The sequence below is a fragment of the Ixodes scapularis genome, unplaced genomic scaffold (assembly GCF_016920785.2).
Source record: "Ixodes scapularis isolate PalLabHiFi unplaced genomic scaffold, ASM1692078v2 PGA_scaffold3__209_contigs__length_174095766, whole genome shotgun sequence".
NCBI classification, from domain to species: Eukaryota; Metazoa; Arthropoda; class Arachnida; order Ixodida; family Ixodidae; genus Ixodes; species Ixodes scapularis.
This window is the reverse complement of record NW_024609868.1, coordinates 143,855,970-143,883,221: the sequence shown is the minus strand read 5'-3', so window position 1 is coordinate 143,883,221 and position 27,252 is coordinate 143,855,970. Positions and strand designations below refer to the sequence as shown.

The 27,252-nt window shown below is 44.6% G+C and overlaps 1 protein-coding gene across 1 annotated transcript in view; it reads left to right on the top strand.

Annotated features, from left to right (window-relative positions):
* Positions 1-27,252, top strand: part of LOC8026709 (deoxynucleotidyltransferase terminal-interacting protein 2) — a 51,161-nt gene that overhangs the window by 1,968 nt on the left and 21,941 nt on the right. Inside the window, exons 4-5 of the mRNA XM_029985484.2 lie at positions 10,007-10,102; positions 25,307-25,471. Coding sequence (XP_029841344.2) covers positions 10,007-10,102; positions 25,307-25,471 — 261 coding nt within the window. The remainder of the gene's footprint in view (positions 1-10,006; positions 10,103-25,306; positions 25,472-27,252) is intronic.

The following is a 27,252-nucleotide window of genomic DNA, read 5'->3' as shown; positions in this document are numbered from 1 at the left end:
AGCTTGTCTACTCCGAATGATGACACACCGTAGTTCCAACGACTGCCACACACAGCTGCGGATGAGAAAAAAAAAAATTTTTCTTTTGCGATTATGCAGCAAAATTGCAGTATTTCTGGGGAAGGTGGCACGTTTTTAATCGCTTGTGCCAAGATAAGCAATATAAAAAAAAAAACAAGCTGCAAACTCTTTCAATGTTAAAATCGTTGCACTGCCCAGGGGTGGAAGCGCCGCGCCATTGTGCGCCAATCCACTTTCGCTGCGCCATCCTGCTCCCAAGCGCACATTTTGTGCCAAAACTAACCAAAGAAGCTTTTTTTTTTTGAGGTCATTCTTTTTAGAGTATTTTCCTTTATTGGCCACAGTGGTTTACCGTGTTGTCTGTGTTTAGGTAATTCTGAACCAATTGGGACTTTTAGCAAACCGTTGCCGTGTTCTGCGTACCACGCACTACCGGAGCCTTTTTGAAGCATGCTTTTAAGTGCGCACCCGAGTGATATTGTGACTGCGGGGTGCGCGCTTAAAAGCATGCTAAAAAGGCTCCGGTTGTGCGGAACACTGTAACGCTTTGCTGAAAGTCCATATTGTTATGAAACCACCATACCGATGTGGCCGTGTCAATGGAGTGTAGGTCTGATCTCCGAAAATGGCACATGCATAGGTTGCTTTGTCAGAGTACTCATCAGAACCCTGACTAACGATGCCTCGATGCATTGTTTTGTCATTTACTTCTTTTTTTTTTTTTACACAGTGGCACTGAGCATGACCGCGTGCATTCGAAATACCACACACGCGGCATCAAATCGCGGATACCATAAAGTCTCGTACAAACGCCCGCCCCCGAGAAATCACACATCCCGTTGTTTTTTTTAATCACATCTGCGTGATCTGCGATGTCGGTACGTGACAAGCGTGCTCGCCGCGGTTCCCTCGTGCTTATCGCACCGTGAGACGCGAATCTGCAGCATCCAAACTATACGGGGTATCCCTTCCCATGATGTGCAAATTCCTAACTCGTTCTCGCATTTTTTATTTTTTTTTTATTTTTTATTTTTTTTTTGCGCGCGATATTGGTTTTTGTAGCACTCGAGTTTGTAGCGGTCGGGCCATACCCGTTACTGGGGAGTTCAAGGCAAATTCCCCGCATACTTAACGCACACGTGAGTTCGCCGTGTCTGTGATATGTATCGGTAATGAAAAGACAGTGAGTGCGCAGGCGAGCTGGTGATAGTTAAACATGATGTTTAAAACCTGAGACTGTGGTAAGGGAAAAGTTGGGAAACTTTGAAGTTGAAGAATTCCCGTTTCACATAGCACACACACACATGCACGCGCACACACCCACGCGCGTGCACACACACCCACAATTGCACACAAACCATTTACCTTTTCATTTTGGGTTGGCATTCTTTCAGGACCTTATGGTATATAAATGTACTTAAGAGCTTGCTGGCATTTATTCACCTATCATCAAATTTCAGGGGAAAGCGATGACTACTCTATATAAATAAACATTTGGCATAATATACCGTAAAATCCCGAGAGATAGCCCACCTAAAATCAAGAAAAAATCGGGTGAAAATATGTGGTGGGCTAACTTTCAGTGTACAATCAAGAAAAGTTGAAACCATTATATTTTTAGGTCATGCTTCCCTTCCAAGCTTGTTATCGTGGCGAGGGGCAACGAAGTAAAGATGACTGCTTCCCAGTCATCAGTGATCGGGTATATCCCGCCGCAGTTAAGAAGCGGCATTTAACGGTACGTGCTGAGGCCATCATGGATCCCAGCACTACTATTGCTAGAAGTGGGCTATCTTTAGGTGTTTAAAAAAAATTTATAAAATCAAGCAAAACGTAGGGGCGGGCCACTTTTCGGGAGTGGGGCATCTCTCGGGATTTTACAGTATATATATATATATATTTTTTTTTTTTGTGTGTGTATGGGGTGAGTGTTTTTGCTGAGACTGCTTCCGCGCTCCTCATTCGTGTCGTAAACATATGAAAGCGATAATTGGTTGCCTCAGTCCTCTGTAGAGATTTTTCTAAATGACATAGGTGGCGAATACACGTGCTGGTACCCAAAGAGCAAGCCGGCGGGTGGACAAGGAGAACAGTGGGAATATCCTGCTCGGCGAAGCAAACTCTAAACCATTGTAGGGCGCATCCAAGCAATGCGGAGAGCAAGTCGTCTGCTTGCGCAGGAGATATGGTGACATTAGAACGACTCCAAGCTCTGTTTGGTTTTGATTGAAATGACTGTGGGTAGACCTGAATGCTAAGTGCCTTGAGGTATACCTGCTATTTTTTTCAATCAGCCAATAAGAACTCGGCGTTCTGACGTCACGCAACCCCTGTGCAAGATGCAGACAAACTTGCGGTTCGTAGCACTGATCTTTATAACAATTGCTGGATCGCGTTTGCCCGCTCCGCGAATGTGGCCACTGGCAACCATCTTTTTGGTAGAGTTACCTCTAGCCAAAGTACAGCTCCTGCAGCCACTATCGTCCATCCATGGTAGACAGCGTTTTGGCAGGTGTGGTGGCAGGCTGCCGTCAAAATAGGGTGGGTTATATTTCGTGCTTGATTGAAATTGTTTGACGAAACATGTTTTTGAAATCCGGCGTGAACGGTAGCCTGATCTTTGAGGACCCGGTGAAGGTTTCACGAAATCGCAGCGCCGGGGGAAACCAGCACAGCACGCATCGAAAGTCGCATCGAAAGCAGATGCCGGTATGGAGTCTGCTTTCGATGCGAGCTGCACTGCTTTTCCCCGGTGCTGCGCTTTCATAGAACTTTCGCCGGGTCCTCAAATATGAGGCTACCGTTCACGCCGGGTTTCAAAAATATGCTTCGTCGAACAACTTCAATCAATCACGAAATATCACCCACAGTACAGTGTACTAGATTCACGGCTATTTTATGGCAGCCTGCCGCCATTGCACTGTCCGCCATATTACCATTGTAGAGAAAGACAGACGAAAAGCGACTACGTCTGACGCATTCCAAAATCGAACTCTTCTCTTTTTTTATTTGCACGCAATCTTCTTCTTTTCTCAGTGGCTGTCGCCACATAGCCCCCCTTTGGAGACGGAGTCGTCCCAGTGAACTGTCCTGGAGTATTGGATGCGGGTCGCGGGTGCCACTGTTGAGCTCGAGGTGGCTTGCACGCTGGGAAGATCAGTCGGCTGAGCGATCATATCGCTCTCAACAAATGCTGGCTTGAGGCGGTCAACGGACACAACCGTGTCGCGGCCATTAACTCGCAGCGTGAATGTTTTTTCGCCACGTGCCACGACGAGGTGGGGACCAGTGTAAGGTTGCTGGAGCGAACGGCGGACACTGTCGACGCGCAAAAACACGTAGCCACTGTTGTGCAGGTCGCAATGGAAGAAAGGAGGTTTGCTCTGGCGTGTCCGCGTCGGTGTAGCGCGCACGTCACCGAACAGACGGGCTAAGTCTTCCCCGTAAGGCAATCCTGCAGTCATCGTAGGGCCGCCGTGGATCGGAGTGGTAGGGCTGACCAATTCAGCTGGGAGGCGCAGCGATGTTCCATAAACTAGATGTGATGCGGCACATCCGAGGTCTTCCTTTATGGCTGTGCGCAACCCTAGGAGGACGATGGGTAGAGACGTGGCCCATTTATCTGGTGTGGAGTGGGCCATGAGGGAGGCCTTGAGATGGCGATGGAACCGCTCAACCAAACCATTTGCCTGCGGGTGGTAGGCTGTGGTCTTCAAGTGAGCGATGCCAAGAAGAGTTGTCAAGCTTCGGAAAAGGGCCGATTCGAATTGGCGTCCGCGATCGGTCACGATTTCGGCGGGAACCCCAAAGCGGGAGATCCAGGTGGACAGAAGCGCAGAGGCGACAGTCTCGGCAGTGGTGTCTTTGATGGGACAAGCCTCCGGCCAGCGCGTGAACCTGTCGATGACGGTTAGGAGGTACCGGTAGCCCTGCGATGACGGTAGGGGTCCGATGAGGTCCACGTGAATGCTGGCAAAGCGCGTGTCGGGGAGTGCAAACTTTGCCAGAGGCGTGATGGTGTGCCGGGACACCTTACTCTGCTGACAAGCAATGCATGCTCGTGCCCACGCGCGGACATCAGTGTTCATCCCAGACCAGACAAATCGTTCCGCGATTAGATTTTGAGAAGCGCGGATGCCTAGGTGTGAGAGTGCATGAAGTTTGTTGAAGATCTGACGCCGAAGTGGTAAGGGCAGATAAGGCCGTTTCCGTTCGGTCGCCGGGTCGACGTCGCAAACGATGTTTGTGCCCAAGTCGGAGAAGTAAACGTCCTCAAAATGGAGAGAGGAGGTTGGGGAAGAGCGAAGGTTGCGGAGCTCTTCGTCACTTTCCTGTAGAGCAGGGAGTTGTCTAAGGTCACACCTGCGGTACTGAACTGCGGAGACGCGGCTGAGGGTGTCGGCGGGGATGTTGTGGACGCCCTTGATACGCTGAATGTCGGTAGAAAATTCAGCTAGGAATGCCAAGTGTCGCGTCTCTCTCGGAGAGTATGTGGCCTTAGATGATCTGAAGGCATATGTTAGTGGCTTGTTATCTGTAAAGATCACAAACGATCGTCCTTCCAGGAAGAATCTGAAGTGCTTGATGGTAAGGTAAGCCGCGAGGAGTTCACGGCCGAAGGCACTATATCGTTGCTCGGTTGGTGTAAGTTTCTTGGAGAAGAAACCAAGCGGGAGCCACTCGTTGTTGATGCGTTGTTGCAGCACCCCTCCTACTGCGTATCCAGAGGCATCAACCATCACGCTCGTGGGGGCGTCGTGCTCTGGATGAACTAAGAGGGTAGCAGAAGCGAGACGCTCCTTGATGGTAGTGAAAGCGTTGTCTGCAGCGTCAGACCAGTCAACAGTGGCTGTTGTACCCTTCGTAGTTTGAAGGAGCGCTTCTAGGGGAAGTAATATTGCCGCGCAACCTGGGATGAACCGCCTGTAGTAATTCACCAGGCCCAGAAAACGGCGGAGCTGGCGGAGCGATTCTGGACGTGGGAAATCGGTGATCGCTTTCACCTTGTCGGGAAGAGGTCGGATGCCATTGGAGTCTACCACGTGGCCCAGGAATTCCAAGGACGGGACGCCGAACGCACATTTTTCTGCGTTGATGATCAGGCCATGTTTAACGAAACGCTCGAATACTAGGCGCAGGTGGCGTAGATGTTCCTCCGGCGACGAGCTGGCGACAAGAACGTCGTCGACGTAGGCGAAAACGAAAGGTGTAGTCCGCGGAGAATGGCGTCGATGAAGCGTTGGAAGCTTTGCGCGGCATTTCGCAAACCGAAAGGCATCCGGGTGAACTCGAAAAGTCCAAACGGTGTGACGATTGCGGTTTTCTTTACGTCTTCGGGAGCGACCGGGATCTGATGGTACGCTTTCTGTAGGTCGAGTTTCGAGAATATGGTACATCCGTTCAGGTTGGTGGTGAAGTCCTGAATGTTGGGGATGGGGTAACGGTCGGGGACTGTAGTCACGTTCAAGCTGCGATAGTCGCTGCAGGGCCGCCAGTCGCCTGTTTTCTTCAGGACTAGGTGGTGTGCAGAGGACCAACTACTCGAGGATGGGCGAGCAGTGCCGATCTCCACCATGTGTTGGAACTCTTGCTGAGCGACGCGAAGCTTTTCGGGACCTAGCCGACGAGACCTCGCGTGTGTAGGTTGACCGCTGGTGATGATGCGGTGGACGACATCATGCCTGACCGGTTTGTTCCAGTCGGGAGCTGCCGTTAACGATGGGAATTCGCTCAGCAAGTCCCCGTAGGGCGACTGTATTGGTTGGCGAAGTGTGAAAGCAAACGGCTGGAGTGTGGAGGTTTGGCCGGTGATGAAAAGGCCCATGGTTGAGTCATGAATTTTCTTTTGTGCCATGTCTACTAGGAGAGAGAAGTGGGACAAGAAATCCGCTCCTAGAATAGCGTGACTGACCTTGGCTACAAGAAAGATCCAACGAAATGTCCTTCGCAAGCTAAGGTTGATCGAGATTGACCTCTTCCTGTAGACGGGGATGTTGGAGCTGTTGACCGCTTGCAGGTGGCAGATAGGAGTAAGTGTACAGTCAAAAGAATTTGCGGGTAGCACACTCACTTCGGCTCCTGTGTCGACCAGGAACTTCAGTCCACTGGTAGCGTCCGTAATGTAGAACAGGCGACCTTGCTTATTTGGGGGAGCGCTCGTCGCCACTAGCGATCCCGTGTCTTGTTTTCCGACCAGCTGCAAGGCATGGTGCAGCGTTCTGCAGCAGCTCCAAAGCGCTGGTGATACCAGCAGTGCTGTTGCTCTTGCCGCTGTTGGTTATGCCTTGGCTGGTGGTTCGCCTGTGGCGAGGGAGAACGACGGCGGGAGCTTCTGGTCTGTGAGGATCGCCTAGGGCTGCGAGGTCGTGAAAGGCGCAATGTGCTTGTGACAAGCTCCTGTAGTTGTTGCACGTCTTCTCGCAGTGCTGCGATTTCATCCCGAGTAACCGCGGCCGCTATGGGTGCGCGAGTCGCTGGAGTGGCGGGCTCGGGGCGCTGTACTGATGAGACGGTAGATGTTGACGGGTGTTGGCTTGCAACCTCCATGATCTTATCGGCGTGGAGAGCCAAGGCAGGCAAGGACAAGTCGGATGCAGTCGCCAGGATCATTTGCACCGACGGTGGGAGTCGCTGCAAGAACAGCTCTTTCAAGAACTGGCTGTCGAACGTCGTGGCACGGTCGCCGAGAAGCGCCTGCATCTGGCGCAGAAGTTGCGATGGGCGACGGTCGCCCAGTTCTTCTGCTGAGACTAACTGCTGCAGGCGTTTGCATTCCGAAAGCATTGTGCGTTCTAAAATGGCAGTCTTGAGCGCATCGTACGGGTTCGTCGCAGGTGGTCGTGCGAGGATGTCGTAGACCTCCAGCGCCACTTCGCACGGCAGCGAAGCCTGGACATGGCTGAACCGTACCTCTTGGGATATTATGTTGGCCAGTCGGAAGCTTCCCTCGACTTGAAGAAACCAGACTTCTGGGTGCTGTGCCCCGAATGGAGGCAGGCGAACAGCGTAGGTGCCAACGGTCGCAGCGGAGGTTGCAGGAAGCCCAGCATCAGCTCGGGGAACGTCTGGACGTTCCATGCTGGGACATCCGGGTCACCAATGTAGAGAAAGACAGACGAAAAGCGACTACGTCTGACGCATTCCAAAATCGAACTCTTCTCTTTTTTTATTTGCACGCAATCTTCTTTTCTCAGTGGCTGTCGCCACACCATGATGGCTAGAGATGATATAACTCTACCAAAAAGATGGTCGACTATGGCCGCATTCCAGTCTATAGGCGGAGCTGGTCAAACGCGATTCAGCAAATCGACATAGAGATCAGTGGTTCATAGTGGCTTGAGGAAAAACTTCCGTTTTATGGTCTTACTTGCTAGTTTTGTCAGTCACTTTTTTTTTTATTATTAAACTCTTCAACAAGCTTTTTTTCTTTTTCGTCAGACATGCCCGTTTTAGTAAAGATTAATTAAGTGCATATGTATGAGCAGGAATGGTATAGGTCGTATGAAGTTTTCAATATTTTTCATTATTGTACTTTTATCAAATAAGTACTCTTTTGAGTATCAGAAAACTTTTGATTTGTGCTCTGTTGAGTACTGGAATACTTTAACTTGTGGAATGTGCGATTTAGGCATTGTTAAGTAGTTACAATGTTTTGTTTTCATGAGGCTTAAGTTGTTTGTGGCCTATGCCTACTATCGTAAATCCATGAGAGGAACCAACCCGCTACCACCAGGACAGTTCTCAATGGCAGCCGTTAAAATATTTTTTGCTGTGGGCTGGAATATATTTAAGGAAAGGTCATGTTTGGAAATGGTTCTGGAACGTCACATGGAGATGCTTTTTTATTTATATTTCTCTTTGTATTTAGAAAAACACATGTGCTTATAGCACCGAGTTCGACTCGGGTTACCGGCTCCAAGATTTGCTTATACTGCTACGAAACTTGACTTTTGTTGCTTGTGAGCTGCTCCAAAGCTGCTCCAAAGGGGCATCTTTGCTGCTCCCAAACTTGCTCCAAAAGGCTGAAGCTTGCTTCCACCCCTGACTGCCCTTTAAACTGCAAGCTTGATTCGAGTCGCAATCCTTATATATGCCCCTTAAGTACAAAAAGGGTGGACAGACTAAATCATTCCGAAATAATCTAAGCATTCGATAGCCAAATTGACACTGAAGCAATAATGTTTTGTAAGAATGTTAGAGGCTCTGAACCAACTGCTAAATGAAAAATTGATTATAGTATAGATACTGTATCACCCTTCGAACTTTTTATCACCCCGCTGTTATCTAATGGGACCCCGAATTTATACCTCGTGTAAATATATTTTGCACCTGTGTTCCCCTGCCTTGTCGCGTGTATACCGTAAAATGCAGGCCAAGCACCCACTCAAAATGGAATCGCGATAAAAATGGGGAATGGGCGCTTGTCCAGTCGTCAGTTTTAAATATCAATGTATTGCACATATTTTCTCAGATCTTACAACTTTGGGAATGGGCGCCTAGTGTGGAATGGACGGATGCACTGTATTCTATGGTATTTGTAACCTAAACCCTCCCTGTAATGCGCCTGAAGGGAGGGCTAATAGTGTTTTCAACAAAGAATTTTATAATATGGTGCTGGCCACTTTTTTGCTTCAGAAACTCCACAAATAAAATGCTCTGCACATTGGCATTCTCATTTCCAGAGAAAGAAAAATGTGTGTTGACAACCGCCAACACAGTTTTCCCGAGGGCTCCAGAGTTCTTTAGGACAAGACATTATGGCATTGACACGGATGACCGGGGGTGCAACTCAATTTGCGGTGCTTTATATTGGATTTCCAAATCTCGGACCATTGTCACAGCGCTCGAAGTATGGACGTTACAACCGCGTGCTGCGTCACTATGGTCAACTCGTCCCCCTCTCTCCTCTTGGAAAGAGAGCAAGCAGCAGATGCATGGTTTTTGTGCTTCCAAGGCTGAATTAAATTAATGCAAATGTTTTTTTTTGCATAGCATTCTTTATACAATTTTTCTGACTGCACCCATACTGTAAATTAACCTTGTGAAGATGGAGGCTTGAGCTGGTTGGTGATGGCTGGTTCACACACAGAGGTTTAAAAAACATTTGTGGCACACTCTGTCGTAAGTAATTGCAAACGTGTGGACCAGCCTTCATACGTGCCGTTAAAAGACGAGCAGACGAGACACAAATGAAAGTTTTAATAAAATTACTTTGGTTTCCAGAGGCTCTTCCGCATAAAAAGTCTTTTAGGTGGTCTGAGACAGCTTGTGAGCGGTGTTATCCATTAATGTCTATGCAAAGAAGTATAATGAGCGTTCCAGTGTATAATGAGCGCTTCAATGAACTTCCTAGCTAGAAACGTGGCAAATGCTCCGGGTGGTCCTTTCTTTCTGTATTTTGAACTACAGTTTTTTTTGTGTTTTTTTTTGTATCTGGGTGAAAAAAAAGAATCTTGGTAAGGTTGCGAAGGTTTGCTTCTGTTACCCGAGACGAAGCGACATCTGTGAAACAAAACGTGTACCTTGTGTTTGTATTTTGTTTTGAATATCCCAGACTAGGGCACATGCTCGCATGTTGATGCCTAATTTTGTTTTTTGATTGCAACACCCTAACGAATTGTCGAAGAAACACCACTCAAACGACAAAGTGTACCAACCATTTGATATTGGTTCCTTAAGCAAAGAATATTATAATTGGAGTATCTTAAGAGGCCCTGAGCTGCAAACAAGGTTCTCTAGCTGGCTAGCCTGCTGTGCACTTTGGCAGTAGATTTGACAGATTTTCTTTTTATTCTATCATACAATAACAGTTTCATGTTGAAGCTTGATTTCGGGCTGCTTGAGAAGTTGTAACCTTGCCGAAACACTATTGAACTCGCATAACTGGCAGGATCGTTTTTTTTTTTTACTCACACAAAATGTCATACTGGGTGATGGCTGCTGTGTGAGAGAATGCTCTGTCAAAGCTGTGGCTTGCCTTTTCCAGCTGTTGCGGGGAAGTGTTCTCACCCCTGGCTTCGAGAAGAAAGATGCCGTGCCCCCGTACACCGAGTCGTTGAAGCGCCTTAAGGCACAGCGGAGGGTGAGTTGACTCCCGGCGACATTAGTTCTTATCTGTCTATTCATGAGGGCAACTTGTTCTGTGAATACAGCTGTCTTTGTCTTTCTGATACATGGACGAATTGTAGTGGCTGCACACTTTACATTGGCTGGTAGCTCGTGGCCCGGCATTTAGCATAAAAACATCCGCCCTCACTATTAAATCTTCTAAACTGGGACAGGTTGTGCCTGGTGCAACATACTATGACAGACGTTGGACCATCGGGCTCGATCTTGACCCCGTTTGACCTCGCTCTCGGGGCATGCTTTGCACATTAACCTTTGGCTAGGTGAAGGTCTGTTCGGTGTTCTTTTTTCGAAGCTTCTCGCAGTCGCCAAGAGGCAGCTCCGATCTAGCAGAGAGCACATGCAGGGAAGCCTCGACCGCTTTCTGCAGGCACGATAAGCATGTGCCCGTGACAACCCGTGTTATCTTTTTTTCTCTTTTTTGTGGCGTGTTAATTTTGTAGAGTCCAGTTATAACAAAGAAGCGGATATAGCGAAGTGATTTCAAATTCCCGTCCACTTCGTTGTAACCGGTTTCGACAGTATTCCAAAAAGCACCCTCCGAATTCCACGAGAAATAATCTCCAAAAACATGGAGTTCTGATTATGATTGAAGTGTATTCTAACCAGTGAGACTGACAAAATGTGAATGGATAGTGGAAAGAACTGGGTTATTGAAACATCTGAACTTTGAGAGGTAGTGATTTTTTATGATGCTGTACTAACGATCATCATTACACGCTTAAGGTTATACAAGACTCACAAGGCGCCAAGCGCGATGACAGCGTTTCACAAAATGGATGCCACCACTACCAACCCAAAGCTGCATAATGTCTTAAGAAATGAGTGCTGTCGAAATGTCTTCTATAATGGAATGGTGAACTACTTGCAAACTCCCCGATATAGTCTATTATATCCGAATGGATGTTTTAACAGAATCTGTGTTAAGTGAAGTTGGCTCAATGGCATAGATAAGAAGACAAAATCTAGCTTTACAAATCAGAATGTTATAACTGGGATTCTGTGTTTTCAGATAAAACCAGAAAACTTTGATAATCGTTCGCCAATCGAATTTTCGTCGGTTCGGATTTATTCTAATAACTGAATTTTGAGGTCACAGTCGCAAAATAAAAAGCAAAGATGTCTGTATTTTATGAGTAAGGTTTGTCTGACCACAGGGTTAGTATAGTCTTGAGAGGAAGTCGCATCAGTCTTTTTGTTTTGTTTTCTCTTTTAGTCTAGGATTATTGTCAAAAGAGTTTCCCGTTTATCTCGTGAGGGTTTGTTCAGTACAGTGAGCCAATGTAATAAATGACGAAAGCACTTTTTATAGTTTCTAGTTTGTACCATATTCTTGTGGTTCTTAGATAGGGGAGGTGATGTGTTTTTATAACAGTGAAAGATAGGAATTTGTAGATTGATAGGAAGAGGAACGGCGGCTGAAGTGTTTATGCTTCCCGACGGCTATTTCAAGGTACTAATGTTTATTGAAGCAATGCTTGTTTGAAATATTTATCATGGGCAGTTAGTACCGTCAATCGCATGAGCACCTTTCAGTGATGCAAAACTATAGAAAAATTGATAGTTTTTACAAAGCCATCAATAGTGGGCTATCGATAGCACTATCGATAGCTGATTTTTGATAGTGCCATTGATAGTATTATTGATATATAGGTAGTGCAATCGATAGAACTATCAATAGTTTGCTTTTGTTCGACTGTCGAGGCTATTGGAAATCAGCTTTCAGAAAACTATTGAGTGTGTCGAAAATGAAAGCACTACCCAAAAAGAAATGATGACGGATATGTGCGGACAGACGAGGCATGGTTCTAGGAAAAACCTGAAATTGAAAGGAAATAAAACATAAATTGCATTTCTCATACAGTGAATTTAGAGGTAAAACTGAAGTTGCATTTTGCTAGTTTTCCTGCGCACACATTTTGTAATTCGTGGAGTTCAGATATCAGCCTTCACAATTTTGTATTTCCGCATTTGTAAAACTATAAAATATATTCAGTATTTTTTTTTTTTTTTTTTTTTTTGTCTTGGTGCTGGGAAAAACATTTGCTGAAGGCATATAGCAGGGGTGGCCAAGCTGCGGCTCTCGAGCCGGATGCGGCTCTTCGCGGGTTAAAGTGCGGCTCGCGGTTTCCTCCCCCACTACCCCTCCCCCCCCCCCCCCCCCGCCCCCCCCCCCGCGCCTCCCACCAGATCACGCAAACACTTCCCCAAAAAGAGAAATGGAAGGCGTTTTAAATCGACAGACAGTTTACGGTTTGGTTGTCTTGTGTTACAGCTACCTTACGTACAGTTGGCCTGCTTTTGACTCGGATAGATTGAAAGTAGTTCGAGTTTCGTTTATCGCTCTGGACAAAAGTTTGCTGCCCCCCCTCTCCCTCCCCCCGGCGGCTCTTGAAAGTTTCGTGCTTGCGGCTCTTAGACCGGGTCAGCCTGGCCGCCCTTGGCATATAGCATCAGAGTTTCCAGGGTGATTCCACGTCAGTTCATGCAATGATGGTCCGGGTCATATTTTAGATATTTTTGTTAAAAATATATATGAAAGCCATGTTCTTGGGAGGAACATTCAGCTAGATATGAACGCCGTAAGAATTTTTTTTCGCTGAGAAATAAAATAGAGAAGCTTGAGGCGTGGAAATTGAGAAGATTTCACAATGCTACTTTGCACAGTCGTCCTTTCCTTATCGAACCTTTCACGGCACCATAACTTTTTTAATAGGTTTTACAAAGGTTATACAACACATACATAAAAAATTAAAAATATCCATAAAATATTTCAATGCAAACAAAAATATCAAACATGGCACAAAAACGCGTTTTAGAGACATATTCACAATTTTTTTGCAAATAAACCATCTTTCATAGTACTTCACAAAACATATCAAAATGCGCGTATTTACATATTCTTTACGAATATATAAAGATAATATGCCCACCCTTAAACATATTTTTGTTATCAACGCGGAAATTCGACTGATTTCTCAAAATGTGGCAAGATTGGGCGTCGATATTTAAAAAACTCCATCTTTTATTTTCTTTAAACTCCCCTTGGCACTTTGCAGTGACTTGAACTAACCTGTGATGGCAAAAGATTGAGTAACATATGACCTCCAAGCGGGAAAAGCTACGACAAACCTTCACTCGGAGCGAGCCGACGTCTTCGTCATAGCGGCTTTGCTGCACAGCACCAAACGTTTGGGCGTTAGTTATGGCATGTATTTTATATTATTAAAATTCTTTTTTTATACGCGGTGAGTATTAGTGACGTGAAAAGGAGCTTTGAGCTGGGATGCCATTAATTAGCTTACAATTCACAGGAATAAAACGGCCCCACTCTGCAAATTCGCTACCTATGCATCATACATAAGCTTAAAACTCTCAGTTGCGCGAATGGCCATGTATACATCTGGCCTCTCGGCATATGATGACTTTCACAGATGAGTTTCCTGGATTCCTTTGACAGGTTTTACGGTGGTCCACTTTGCTTGCTTCACCGCACGAAACTCTCGAACTCGAAGACAGTTGTGAGCACTGCGCAGAGTGGTTTGACGCGTTTTGCGAAGTGCTGAAGGCATGTAGTTCCCACCAGGAACGCAAGCGATTGTACGTGCTTCTGCCACCAATCATCCTGAAGAAAACAATATTGTGTCTGGTGTCGGGTGCGACTGCCTACATGATTGATCAAACATGAAAACTGAAGCGCAAAGGTGGTGTTTGAGCAACCCCTGATCCCTACATGGCGAAAAAGGCGAATGCCGAAGACGTGGGGGTTGCAATAGACTACTTCCATAAAGCCCTGCATGCAACACGGCGCGCGTTGCACTCTGGGAACTAGTTGGCCAGCCAGGGAGGAGGGTGGCATGGTTTCGGTTTCGATCGACACGTCGACAAGAGATTATACACAGAGCGTGGGCTATTAACGGCCGTTATCTCATGTTTTCTGGTCCCGAGAGCGTCATTTGTGGTCTCTAAACTAACCTAAATGGACAAACCTCGAAGCTTTAGACAAGCCCGAGACGTATAGCTTGTCTGAACTCATGCTTGCTGTATTTTTGTGCTTGAGCCTTTCTGTTCGCGTTACAATCGAGGTATGTGGACGAGCCAGTGCTGGGAATCTCGACACTGCGAAGCTCGGGGATCTTGCTTGTGTACGAATCAACAAGCTGTAGCAACCAATAAGTATGCATACATCGAGCTCGCGTCTTTACATTAGTGTTGTTGATCAGGAAGTTTGTTTCGTGCGTCCATACACGAAATATTACTTTTTGCTATTACTGTTTTTCTTAATATGCCTGAGTATGCGAGGTAAAACTGGGAGGCGCCAATGAAAAGCTAAATTTTAGCACACTTCTTATCTCTTATCTGAACAGACCCGCAGCACTGCGCGAAGTGAAGTTCCCACCCGCTTGCATTCCACTAATATTCAACATCGCGTATGCGCATAAAGTTATCCTGCATTCATATAGGCACATTCGCACATACAGACCGTTTTTAGAAGGCAAAAGTCGAGCACTTGTGTGAAGAATGTCGCATCGTTCGCCGGGAGTGCGCCGGACGGGCATGAACCCCTATGCGGTGCGCCAAACAAACGAAATTATTCAAAGCGCGTTTGACGGTTGCTAATGGCCATAATATTTGTTATCTGTTTGCTTTCTTCCTGCCTGAGTACGTCCAGATAATTTCAGACACAACGTTCAGGCACAGATCTTGGGCGTCAGTAAAAGCTCGTCCAAAAAGGCTTAGCGAGGAGTAGGGGACGCTTGTAATGGCCTCCGTCGTAGCTAGCCGATCTCAGCGTTTGCGAAAACTTATCTCCTATCAGCATAAAATTTGAGTGGGAGATATATGATGACACGAGGAAGACATCATAGTAACTTTTGTGCAGTAGAGAGGTCGAATTTATTCCGTTTCCTTAAAAGTTCATGCGTCAACGCTGGGCTCAACTTTGATACCTTTGTGAGAATGCGGCTTGCTTTTTGCCCAATGAAGTAACAAGAAGCGAACGTTTGGCAAACAAAATAGGTGAAAGGCTCCAGATGAACAAATTTCAGTTGTTGTTCACTGGTACTAGACGGGATTATTGAAATTGAGCTGAAAGATGCACTCGTGGGGTAAGCCACGTCTTACTACGGTTGCATACGCACTCATAATATCCGGTGTTTCGGGAACAAAGAAAAGTGCCCCGGTCTTCGTTTTGTATCGCTCGAGAATGAGTGTATTGTACGTTCGTGAAAAGTCAGATAATCGAAAACGCAAGCAGCGCGTTCGGTCGCGGCGTGATAGCATGAGATGCAGCTGCTCAGTCGAAACCGAAACTGAGCGGCCAACTAGTTCCCAGAGTGCACTGCGTGGTATTTCGCCGCAATGGGGCGCGTCGGTTTTGGAAGAAGTCCATTGAGTACTACACACGCGACGACCTCGCTTGCTCTGTTCAAAGCCCCGACAAAAAGGACGTCGTCAAAGCCATGATCAACGACATGTTCAAAGTCGTAAAAAGGTTTATGACCCGCTCTATTAAGGAAGCTTACCAGCTGTTTAGGAAGGACCATCCCCAACCCGAACTAGGCATCTCCAAATTTTATTCCCTACGACCAAAATGGGTAAAAAAAAAAGTCCCGAGCACGAGGTGTGCGCATGCATATATTGCGTCAATTTTCAGTTGCTTTTAACGGCAATAACAAATGCCCCAAAGAAGACATTTACTGAAGACGACCTCAAGCGCATCTACCTCTTCTGCGCTCCACAGAACGATTGCTTTCTGCACCGTTGCGAAAAGTGCCCAAAAACGCAGAGCATCTCGCTGCAGTCGCTTCATCTCGGCGAAGACCAAGAGATCTGTTTCGCGTTATGGGACGCTGGCGAACTCGTCAAAAAGATTATGGACACTTCTGCCTTCCTGCGGCAATAGGAAAGCGAAAAGTATATGAGGCATTCTTACATCCTTGACCTTGAACGAAGCCTGATACATGACACAAGAACCGCCTTACCACCCAAGGCAGTGATGTTCCACTTCGATTTTGCGGAAAAATGGACAGTACTCTTTCCAACCGAAGTGCGGAGTTTTCATTGAAAAAAAACTCAAGTGTCTCTCTCCACAAGTGTGGTTACGTCCACGCAAGGCACGCAAAGCTTTGCCGTTGTCACCGATGGTACATGAAACATGACACAGCTCACGCTCTTCTAGCCACATAGGCCATAAAAGAGTATGTTAATGTTCATTTCCCAGTCTTTTTTGAAATAATTTTTGTATCAGACGGAGCGGCGGCGCATTTCAAGAATCGCTTCCAATTCCACGAATTGTCTCGGAAGCCGCACTCTTCGGCAAGATGGATCTTTTCAGCCACTGGACACGGAGAAAGCGCTTGTGATGAAGTAGGTGGAAGAACCAACGCTCACCAAGTTGAGATCTTCGCTCAACTCAACGATTGCCACCGCTAAAGACTTTGTGGAAGTGCTACGTAAAAAAGTAACAAATGTCTGCATGTTCCACCTGTCTGTGGAACGGGTTCGAGAGTTTCGTGCAGTAAAGCAAGCAGAGTGGACCACCATAAAACCTGTGAGAGGAATCCAGGCTTCTCATCTGTGGAAGTCATCATATTCTGAGAGGCCGGATGTATACATGGCCACTCGCATAACTGAGAGTTTTAAGCTTATCTATGCATAGTTAGCGAATTCACACAGTGGGGCCGTTTTGTTCCTGTGAATTGTAAGCTAATTAATGGTATTCCAGCTCAAAGTCCATTTTCGCATCACTAATACTCAGCCCTTATGAAAAAAAGAATTTTAATAATATAAAATACATGCCATAACTAACGCTCAAAACGTTTGGTGCTGTGCGGCAAAGCCGCTATGACGAAGATGTCGGCTCGCTCCGAGTGAAGGTTTGTCGTAGCTTTTTCCGCTTGGAGGTCATATGTTACTCAATCTTTTGCCATCATAGGTTAGTTCAAGTCACTGCAAAGTGCCAAGGGAAGTTTAAAGAAAATAAAAGATGGAGTTTTTTAAATATCGACGCCCAATCTTGCCACATTTTGAGAAATCAGCCGAATTTCCGCGTTGATAACAAAAATATGTTTAAGGGTGGGCATATTATATTTATATATTCGTAAAGAATATTTAAATATGCACATTTTGATATGTTTTGTGAAGTATTATGAAAGATGGTTTATTTGCAAAAAAATTGTGAATATGTCTCTAAAACGCGTTTTTGTGCCATGTTTGATCTTTTTGTTTGCATTGAAATATTTTATGGATATTTTTAATTTTTTATGTATGTGTTGTATAACCTTTGTAAAACCTATTAAAAAAGTTATGGTGCCGTGAAAGGTTCGATAAGGAAATGACTGTGCAAAGTAGCATTGTGAAATCTTCTCAATTTCCACGCCTTAAGCTTCTCTATTTTATATCTCAGCGAAAAAAATTGTTACGGTGTTCATATCTAGCTGAATGTTCCTCCCAAAAACATGGCTTTCATATATATTTTTAACAAAAATATCTAAAATATGACCCGGATTATCATTGCATGAATTGACGTGGAATCACCCTCCACTAGTTTGTTTCATGCTTGTGTTTCTTTTATTATTCAGTTCTCACAGATCACTTTTTATAGCCTTGACCACCGACTGGTGAAAATAAACACTCTGCTAAAAGTCTTTTTTTTTTTTTTTTGCTAATGATTATTTGTAGCGAATTTCCAAAAAATCAGGAATTAGCTGTGGACAAAAGCAGTTAGGCTTGTATGCCGTGATATGTTGCCACTTGTTCAGTTCTAATTTGGCAGATTTTAATAACGGTGCTTAGAAAAAGGTTTACCTCTTGGTATAAAATACAAGTTCAAAATACAAAAGCTGTCCCATTTCTATAAAGAAATAATTTTGTATGTAACGGAAATCTTGTTGTGAAGACTTCAAATTGAACAGTACCAGATAAAAAGGTTATACCAAGCCAGCATGGTTGATTAGTGATGCTTTTAGTTTCTCCAGTCTTCAAATACAATAAATTTGGGAATATAATAACTAAATAAAAAATAAAACATAAAAAAATAATTTTGTGATCCAAGTCACAATAGACCCCTTGCAGAAAACCCGGCAACTGTGTGTCTCGGCATGGTAACCATGGCAACAGTGAGGCGGTCAGCAGCTGCGTGACATGGTGAAGGAAAGCAGGGCGCAACCTCACTCTGCGCCAACTGAGCTTTAGGCGCTTCATATATCGTTTTAAGGACAGTTTACGCGCTCCAGAGTATCAGTGAAGATGCAACACAGTGCTGTGTCCTGGTCTGCACGCAATATGGATACACTGACAAATTCGGACGGAAGGGAGTACTTATATATATACCTATTGGACCGTCCGCTGCCGCGACCGTTTGGCTAACCTCACGAACTCGCATGCATTTGATTAATGAGGATAATATACTGGTTCTGCATTATACTGCTTCGAGTTTTCTTTACTATTGCTGTTAGTCAGGCATACGTTTGACGCGGATAAACGAGCGTCGGTTTCACCGGACGGATCCGTTGCCTTTCGGCCAGCCTCGCAATTTTGCATGCAGTTGCTTCATTCACTACGTTGTTATTTCATCGCACATTTATTTGGTGTTGCGTAGACAGATAGCATCGGCGAGGCTAAACGAGCAGTCGAATTCCCGTATCAGTCCTGCGAACATTTTCTACACTTTAACAATAATTGCGCGAAAAAAACAAAAAAAGCTTTACCTTGCAGGCGCTTTTTTTTTTTTTTAATCTTCTTTTATGTTAGTGAGGCATCCGCTAATACCATTTCACTTTATGCTTCCCTGCAGAATTGGGACAGCACCGCATTAGGTTCCCCTATAGGGCATCTTTTTATGCAAGTTTAGTGGGGAGTCGCAGACACATCATGATTTAATTATATTGGTCATGATTTGTCATCATCTCACCATCTTTGTGTTCAGGTTTCATGCCTAGCAAGCTAGCTAGCAAGGTTATTTTCCCAGCCGGCGGCGGGAAACAGTCGCGTTACTTCATTTGCCATGCCACTTTTTCACGCAGAGCCAGCGGGCCGAAGAAAAAAAACATTCCTTCACCATGGAGAGTGCGCACACTTTTGCCCGAGGGGCACAGAGTTGTCACACTTTTGAAAGGGGTCTATATTGTTATAAATGCAGCAGTATTTCAGTGAAAAAGGTTTTTGAATACGAGAGGCAATACTGTTTCCTTTCTTTCTTGCTAATCTAACCACCCGTGAGCCACATCAAAGCAGTTCATACTTGAGCAACACGCTTCATAACATCATCCTTATTCCTTTAACATATGCGTTTTCTCTCCTCAAACGTCGGTGCTCATTACCTCTGCTTGAAATGCCTTTGTACCATCTCTCTCTCAGGCATAATTCACAAGTTCTATTACAGCAATTGTTAAACAAACATTTCTTTCCTTAAACCACCCAATAGATCATCCCATTGCACCACAAACCGCAAAAGTATTCAGCATCTCGCTGGTCAACAAACGCGTTCATTGTTTCAGCTGGACCATGAGGCATCTGCACATGGAATAACCTTCCATTGTCACCATTACTGACACCACACTATTTCTGGAAAAACTTTTCTCGTTTATTCTGTGTACTGCATTTCTTTCGTAATTACACTCACTTTCTTTATTATGGTATATTATTGTCCGTTTCTGTCTTACATCAAATTATGTATTCATTATGTATGGTTCAGTTTGTTTATTTATTTATTTTAACCCTAAAGGCCCTTTCGGGAATTACATAAGGGGAACGTTACACAAAAATTGGTACGACTGAACCACTTATGGTTCAGTCGTGCCTGTATGTTAGTTTTGTGTATTATTTGTTGTGTTTTTATTTTTGTATCTTTTTGAATGTCCGCCTTTCTGCAATGCCCTTAATGAGCCTGCAACGTATTATGAGTAAATAATAAATAAATAAATGCACTTATTCGGTTCGAAAAAACGCCACACTTACCTTTTCATCTGGGTAAGCCCCATTCGCGCACTCGATCACCATCTCTAGCATCATATTCCAGCAGGGTTTATGATTTATGCGACGCGTTTACTTATCAAGGGCGACAGGGGTCTTCATTTTTCTGATTGAGCTCTGGCTATACAAATTATAAAAATCAAAGGGCACACTCTGGAAAGCAATCTAAAACAGCAAAAAAACCTCAACAACGTATCAAGTTTTTAATTTTCTTGAGCGTATTGGTGATAAAGTTGAATGCAAGAAAGAATAAAACATGAAGGACGGACAACACAATACATGTTTTGACTTGCAACGTACAGGGTTTTAATGCCGACAAGCACCGAGCTTGGAATTCTCAAGGGTGGAGGGAAAAGGGGGAACCAGGAAAGGAGGGGGGGGTGTAAAGGGGGTCGAGGGAGAAGGAGGTAGGGAGGTATGGACCTAGCAGAAAAAAGGGGGGGGGGGGAAAGGAGGGGAGGGGCAGTGGAGGAGAAGGAGAAAGGAGAGCATAATCAATATTTTTGATAGTTTATTGTGGATAGTTTTTGAGGAGGATTTTTACTGTTTTCTGATCGTTTTCCAATAGGTTCTATAGGTTTTTCCTTGATTATTATATAGATGTGACAAATTGCAGTTACGTTTTTCTTTGAGCTACATGACGTTTCATGGATGTACACTTGACATTCTTCATCACCTAATAAAACACTAATGATAGCTTTAAGATAGTATGCTGTCGATAGTTTTTCAACATTCTACTATAAGCAACTGTTGATTGTATGCTGTCGAGTTTCACAATAGTCGACTATGTACTATTGATAGTTTTACTATAGTTAACTATCGGTAATTAAATTTAGCTTCCACTATCGATAGTTTTGCACCACTAGCGCCTATGCCAAATGCAACTTCAGAAATATCTGTTGGTACTGGCGAGTCTTCGTGAATTTATGGCACCTTTTTTGTCCAAACATAAACTTTTATATTGAATAAAAAAAAGAAAACGCTGGAACACAGTTGAGTTAAACTTTGAATATAAGAAAATTTGGAAGCTAACAAAAATGAGCTCTGATAGACCCCGAATTTCCAGCAAGAAATAAACCTTGAGAAACACCCTCCGAATTTCACGACAGTATAGTCTCCAGAAACACTGAACTCTATACTCGTCAGCTGTTTGGAGCGCAAGTTCGTCTGCTTCTTTTGCAGGGGTTGTGGTGACGTCTGAGCACCGTGCTCCGATCGGTTCTATTTATTTGTTTATTTATTTATTCAGATACCTACAGCGCCATGGGGCATTACAGTAGGGGGGGGAGAAGTTGGAAATGAAGAACACGAATAGTTATACAAAAGTTAAAAGAGCAATATTCACAAGCCATAAATCTTTCAGTATCACAACAAAGTGCAGGCTACATAAAAAATAAAAATGCGGTCTACTAAACACTACGAACGTTACTCCACTACTAACTAGACACTACGAGGTTAGTGTTGAATAAAACATATCGTTAGGAACAATGTTGACCACCGAGGCTGGCAAACCGTTCCAATCCCGTATTGTTTTAGGAAAAAAAGAGTTCATATAGACGTCACTTTTACAGCAGAATTCCTTGACCTTATACACATGATCCTTTCGTTGCGATATGTAATCTGGCGGGTGAAGGTAGGCATTTCTATCTATCCCAGTCCTACAGTGAAATATGTTATTAAAAAATTTCAGTCGAAGGTTCTTCCTTCTAAAGCTTAACTCCTTCCATCCTAGGCTCTGTCTTGCACGAGTCATACTAAGTCGCCTGTCGTAATTGTTTAAAACAAAACGGGCAGCCCGGTTTTGTACTTTTTCAAGTTTGATTATCTGGACAGCAGTGTGAGGATCCCATATAGTGCAGGCATATTCTAAAATTGAGCGGACATGCGAAAAATAAAGTCTTTCTTTCAAGGAACGTGGTACAGGCTTAAAATTACGAGCGAGAAAGCCAAGCATTCTCGAGGCTTTAGAGACAGTATAGTCAATGTGCTTATTCCAACTTAGGGTCGAGGTTAGGAATACACCAAGATATTTGTATTCGTAGGCAACAGTGAGTGGCTCGTCATTAATGGTATAAGTACTGAGGGACGGAACACGCCGTCTCGTAAATGGGATGTGGACAGTTTTCTTAAAATTAATATTCATTTCCCACAGTTTGCACCAATCGGTAATTGCATTTATGTTTGCCTGTAGAATGTCGACGTCATCACTCGCTCGTATTTTTCGATAAACAACACAATCGTCTGAATGAAGGATAGTGGGTAGACCTCAAGGCAGCTTGTTTTGAGGTCTACCCCTTATCCTCCAATTGTGCCAGTGGGAACTCGACGTCTTTCTGACATCACCGCAGCTCCTGCACGAGAAGCAGATGACTTGCTGTCCGCATTGTGGGCTACATTGCTAAGGGTAATGCAGCACATTGGGCGAGAGGCCAAGGCTACATTGCCAAGGCTAATGTAGCTTTCACAGTGCAGCAGCCTCTCACAGCCGTGAGAGCACATGGCTTCATCTTGCCTCTCGCCCAACTAGATTTGACAGAGTCAAAGCACTGCAGAAAGCTACGCTAGCCTTGACAATGTAGCACATAATGGCTGACGGCGAGTATAGTTATAACGAACGTCTGTTGTAACCAGACTTGTTGTTACAAGGTTATACTGTATATATCCTTTTGTCCTTAGCACTCTTGTTCTGGCCTCAGACAGTAAAGAGCTTCCCCATGAATTATCAAACACCTTTTTCATTCTAATGACCCGTTTTGGTGATCTGTGCATTGCTAAAAGCTGATTTCTCTTTCATTCTTCCCTCCCACATTTTCTTTTCTGCTTCTTTTACTTTTTGGGTTTCTTTCATTCATTTTGTTATTAAAAAAAGTTGAAGAGGTTTAAAAAAAAAAGAAGAGTTAGAGGTGTATGCCAGCGTATGTTTGTCCCGTGAATTTGAAAATGACAAAATTTGACCCGAGCGTGTCAATAAAAAACTGGTTAAGTGCAGGAGAGCTAATGTAAGTCATACATGATGACCGAAACCTGAGACTGTGGTTTGAAAAACGGAAACTCGTGAAGGACTAAGATTAAGGGTCAGACAACAATAGTCGCCAGAAAAAGCGAAGAAACAACCGCTGGATGTGGCATTTATACCCAGAGGTTTCAATTGCCTCGCACTTGCTACTTGTGAGGGGATACGTGCAGCGCTTTTGACTGCTCGGGTAAAGCTTGCAGAAGGCGCAAAAGTGTTGAGGTCTCTTTATAGGTAATACACCACCATTCCCTCCTCTCCTTAAACGCGCAGGGAGAAGGGGCTTCAGCGCTACTTTAAATGCGCCGTTGTGGCTACTTGGCGTGTCAATCCGATAAATATATCCCCCCTTTGAACGGTCCGCAAACATTGGTTTCTCAACGTATTGCACTGGGATGTACTACAGAGGTGCCCGAAAGTGGTAAATTCATAAATTGAGAGTATGAATACGTCAAACCTCCGGAGTCACCTTTTCGTTTTTCGTGACTTACTCAGGTGAGCCAATCTTTCCACAATTTTAGTAAAAGCCCCCCCCCCGCCTTCGGGCACCTCTGTAGTAAATCCTACTGCGATACATTAAGAACCCGATTTGTGCGGACCATCCGAAGTGGGATCAAAGCGTTAGTGTACGCGCTGTAGAACATGTTCCCAAGGGACTATAAGAAGTTCAATAGTGGAAAATAAATGCTGTGGAAGGTCACTACGACCTGCCAGCGACCGCCACTGGAGAGTGCGGGAAGATTTGATGTTGGTTTAGAACACAGCTCTTAGGCGCCTGCTTGCGTGTTTTGTGGTGTCGGCGTAACCGTGCGAAATTTAGAAAGAAAATTGATGTCGCGTGACCTCAACACCAATTCAATTTGCCGCTAAATTTAGTAGGGAATTGAATTGGTGTTGAGGTCACGTGACTTCAGTTTTTCCGCTAATTCTTGTGGAGAATCTGAATTCGTTCATAGGTGATATGACGCCAAGTCATGCGACGTCATTTTCTCCACTAAATTTAGCAGGGAAACTGAATTGGAGGAGGTGCGGAGAGGAGAGGATGGAGGAGGGGGAGCAGCATACCCTCTCCTCCTCCTCCTCAGGTGCTGGGCTCTAACTTCGCATTGCAGAGATTTGTAAACGTCTTTAATTTTTTACTTTTTACTATTTTTACTATTTAGTGATACTAAATAACATGCCCAGAACTGTAAAGCCCGAGTGTTTAAAAATATGTAGTTTGGGCAGCTAGAAAAGTCAGCAGGTATCCCTTTAAGCTTGGTTAGCAGTCGGTTGAACACTTCACTAGATATAAAAAAAAGTTCCAGTATCAAAGCCGGGGTCAGGTAGGTGTTTTCAGTGGCACACCAGTTGCTTGGAGGGCATGACTTGAGCTCCATCTTAGGTGAAAGTATAATAATTTCACAATAAAAAATGCCAAGCTTTTTTTTGTCGTTTTCTTTATATGAAAGTTTAGATATGGCGAACTGCACAGGCAAGAAAAACATTGAATGAGCACCAGCGCTCGTGTTGTCCTGTTCTTCCTGTCCTATGTTCCGCGCTGTTCCATTTAGTATTGAATGAGCTTTTGACGGTTTCCGTAATTCGCTCGTGACAATTTTGTGCTATTCAGGTCTGTTTTAGTCCAGTGGAAAGGTGCCTTTCAAGCAAAATGCAGTACCGTTCTTCAGAGTATCATGTTGGTTTTGCCCATGGCTCTAGAACGGTGTCAGCTTGGCAGGGCAAAAGACACGGCCATGTCTTCTAACACTGCATGCACACATTTTCTGTGTGGTAAACGTGCGGAACAAAGTTTAGTACAATCTGCTTAAATGCAACTCTGTTCATAGGCCCTCTACTAACTTACCCAAGCATCATGGGTAATGTTAGGAAGGTATAAATTGGATGCACAACACACGCTCCCATTACCCGTATAAGAGATACAACGTAAACAATTAAAATAATGCATCGACGAACACACGGGCAGAGTGCCTTTGGGAGCTTCCTAGGTAACTGAAACTTTGCATAATGTTTGTTTCGGAGTAATCTCCTTGCCTCATGATAACTAGAACTCCCACCAAATTGAACGGTTTTACGCTGAAAAGGGATGCTACTGCGTGTTGCGTGTGCTAATTGCACTTGTCCGAAACTTTACGTGCCACATAGCGCCACCTTGTGTCTGTGGGTGTGCAGAAGGAGCGCAGCCTGACCAAGGGACCCGGGTGGTTCGGGATGCCTGCCCCAGAGTTGACGGAAGACCTCAAGAGGGACCTGCAGGTCCTCAGGATGAGGCGGGTGCTGGACCCCAAGCGCTTCTACAAGAAGAATGACCTCAAGGACCTGCCCAAGTACTTCCAGGTAGGGGGCTTGTCCTCTCTCTGGAACCTAGAGACTCGGACGTGCACCACGGCGCACCAAGTTTGCACGCCGGCAAGCACCCAGTTTCTCAAGAATTTCGCCAACCTTTCCCGAGGTAACGAAATGTAATATGTTGAGCAGACTCCTTGCAAGTACAGGATAACTTGGTTGGACTCAACAGCTTTCGAAACCACGAGAATTATGGGTCTGAACCCCCGCCGCGCGACAACCGCTGTTTTTGGCTAAGCGCTTTATTTATTGCCAAATTTGAGAATTTGACCTGTACCTCCCATCAAAAGTGAGAAACTGCCAGAGGAGGCTGGTTTCTACAGAAAAAGTTACAATTAAAAGCTGAAAGTGTTAAAAACACAATGTCAAGAAGCTACTGAATTCTAAAACAAAATGATGCCGAAATCGCCACTGTCGTTTCATTGATTCTCGACGAAATGCATTAGCATTTAGCGCGGGGGTTCAGACTCGACGAAGGATGGGAATTCCAACCTTGCAACGGTTCGCATACTGTTGTGTTCAGAAAGCCGGCCTGTTCTCTTGGGCGTCGGCGGTTTTGGAAGCAGCCACCATAGCCTCGTCCCTGCCCACAGCACACCATTGGAAGCGTACCAAAAGAATCTTTCCCTCTTGTAAGAGGAAAAGTGGGTGTAACAAGTGTTGCGTTTCAACATAACGTTTAATGCATGTCAAGACATGTTTACAAATTAGTTATAAGTAGCATTCCGTGTTTTCGGATAAACCCGAAAAACTTTAAAAAAAAAAACACTTGCCGGTAAAATTTTGGTCAATTCGGATTTGTCCTATAAACTCCGAATTTCAATGTGCCAGTCCCCCCCCCCTAAACACACACACACAGAAAAGTATTTTACAATGAATAGTTTGATCAGTGTGTAGAGTCAATGGTCCTGGGAAAATGCCACCGCACTTATGTTTAAAATTTTGGTCAGTAGAACAAGTCATTATACTTTTGGGTCACAACAAAAGTCACTGTTTATGTTTCCAGTTTGGGTCATGTATTATTGGTGCTTTAGAGGGAAGAGAGGTTGTGTTTTTCGAACGTTGAAAGCTATGGACCATAGGGATCGCATAAAATGGGGAAGAGGGACAGTTGAAACTTCTCTATTACATCCTTGACCACTACTTTGCACGGCCGCGCGGTAGGTTGATGGAATAGTATAGAATGAATAGGTTTGTGCGATTATTAAAAATTTCGAATAGTTGCTTAGAATATAACGCTATTTGATATTCGCTTCGAGAAGAACTGCACTATTTGTGTTTTTCAAGTGTTGATTGCGGCGGGTTAGCCCCGTTGACTGCGCTTCTTACCGAGCACTGGTGCACTGCGGAGAAGCAACACTCGCGGAAGCAAGCTTTGTGGGTGCTGCTTCTCTGCGTTACATCGGTGCTCGGTAAGAAGCACACTCAACGGGGTAACCTGCCGCAATAAACACTCAGAAAAGGCTTAGAAGAAAAGCATACATTCAAAGCAGGATGGTGCACGTGTGCTGGCTGTATTTGAGAATAAATTGAAACTTTGTGAATGTGTGTATCTACATAGTAGTAAAAGTTTCAAAATTAAACTGACTGCTGTGCAAGAGTATGTTAGGCAGAGATGCCCTTACAATCTGAGTTCATCATGTGCGATTGTTTCCTTTTTAACTCGAGATTAAAGGAAGAATATTTAATATAACAATATTTGTAAATTCACTCAATTGGGTATAGTTGGCCATTTCTATAGGATTCATTTTATGTCAAATTCGTTGTTTGCT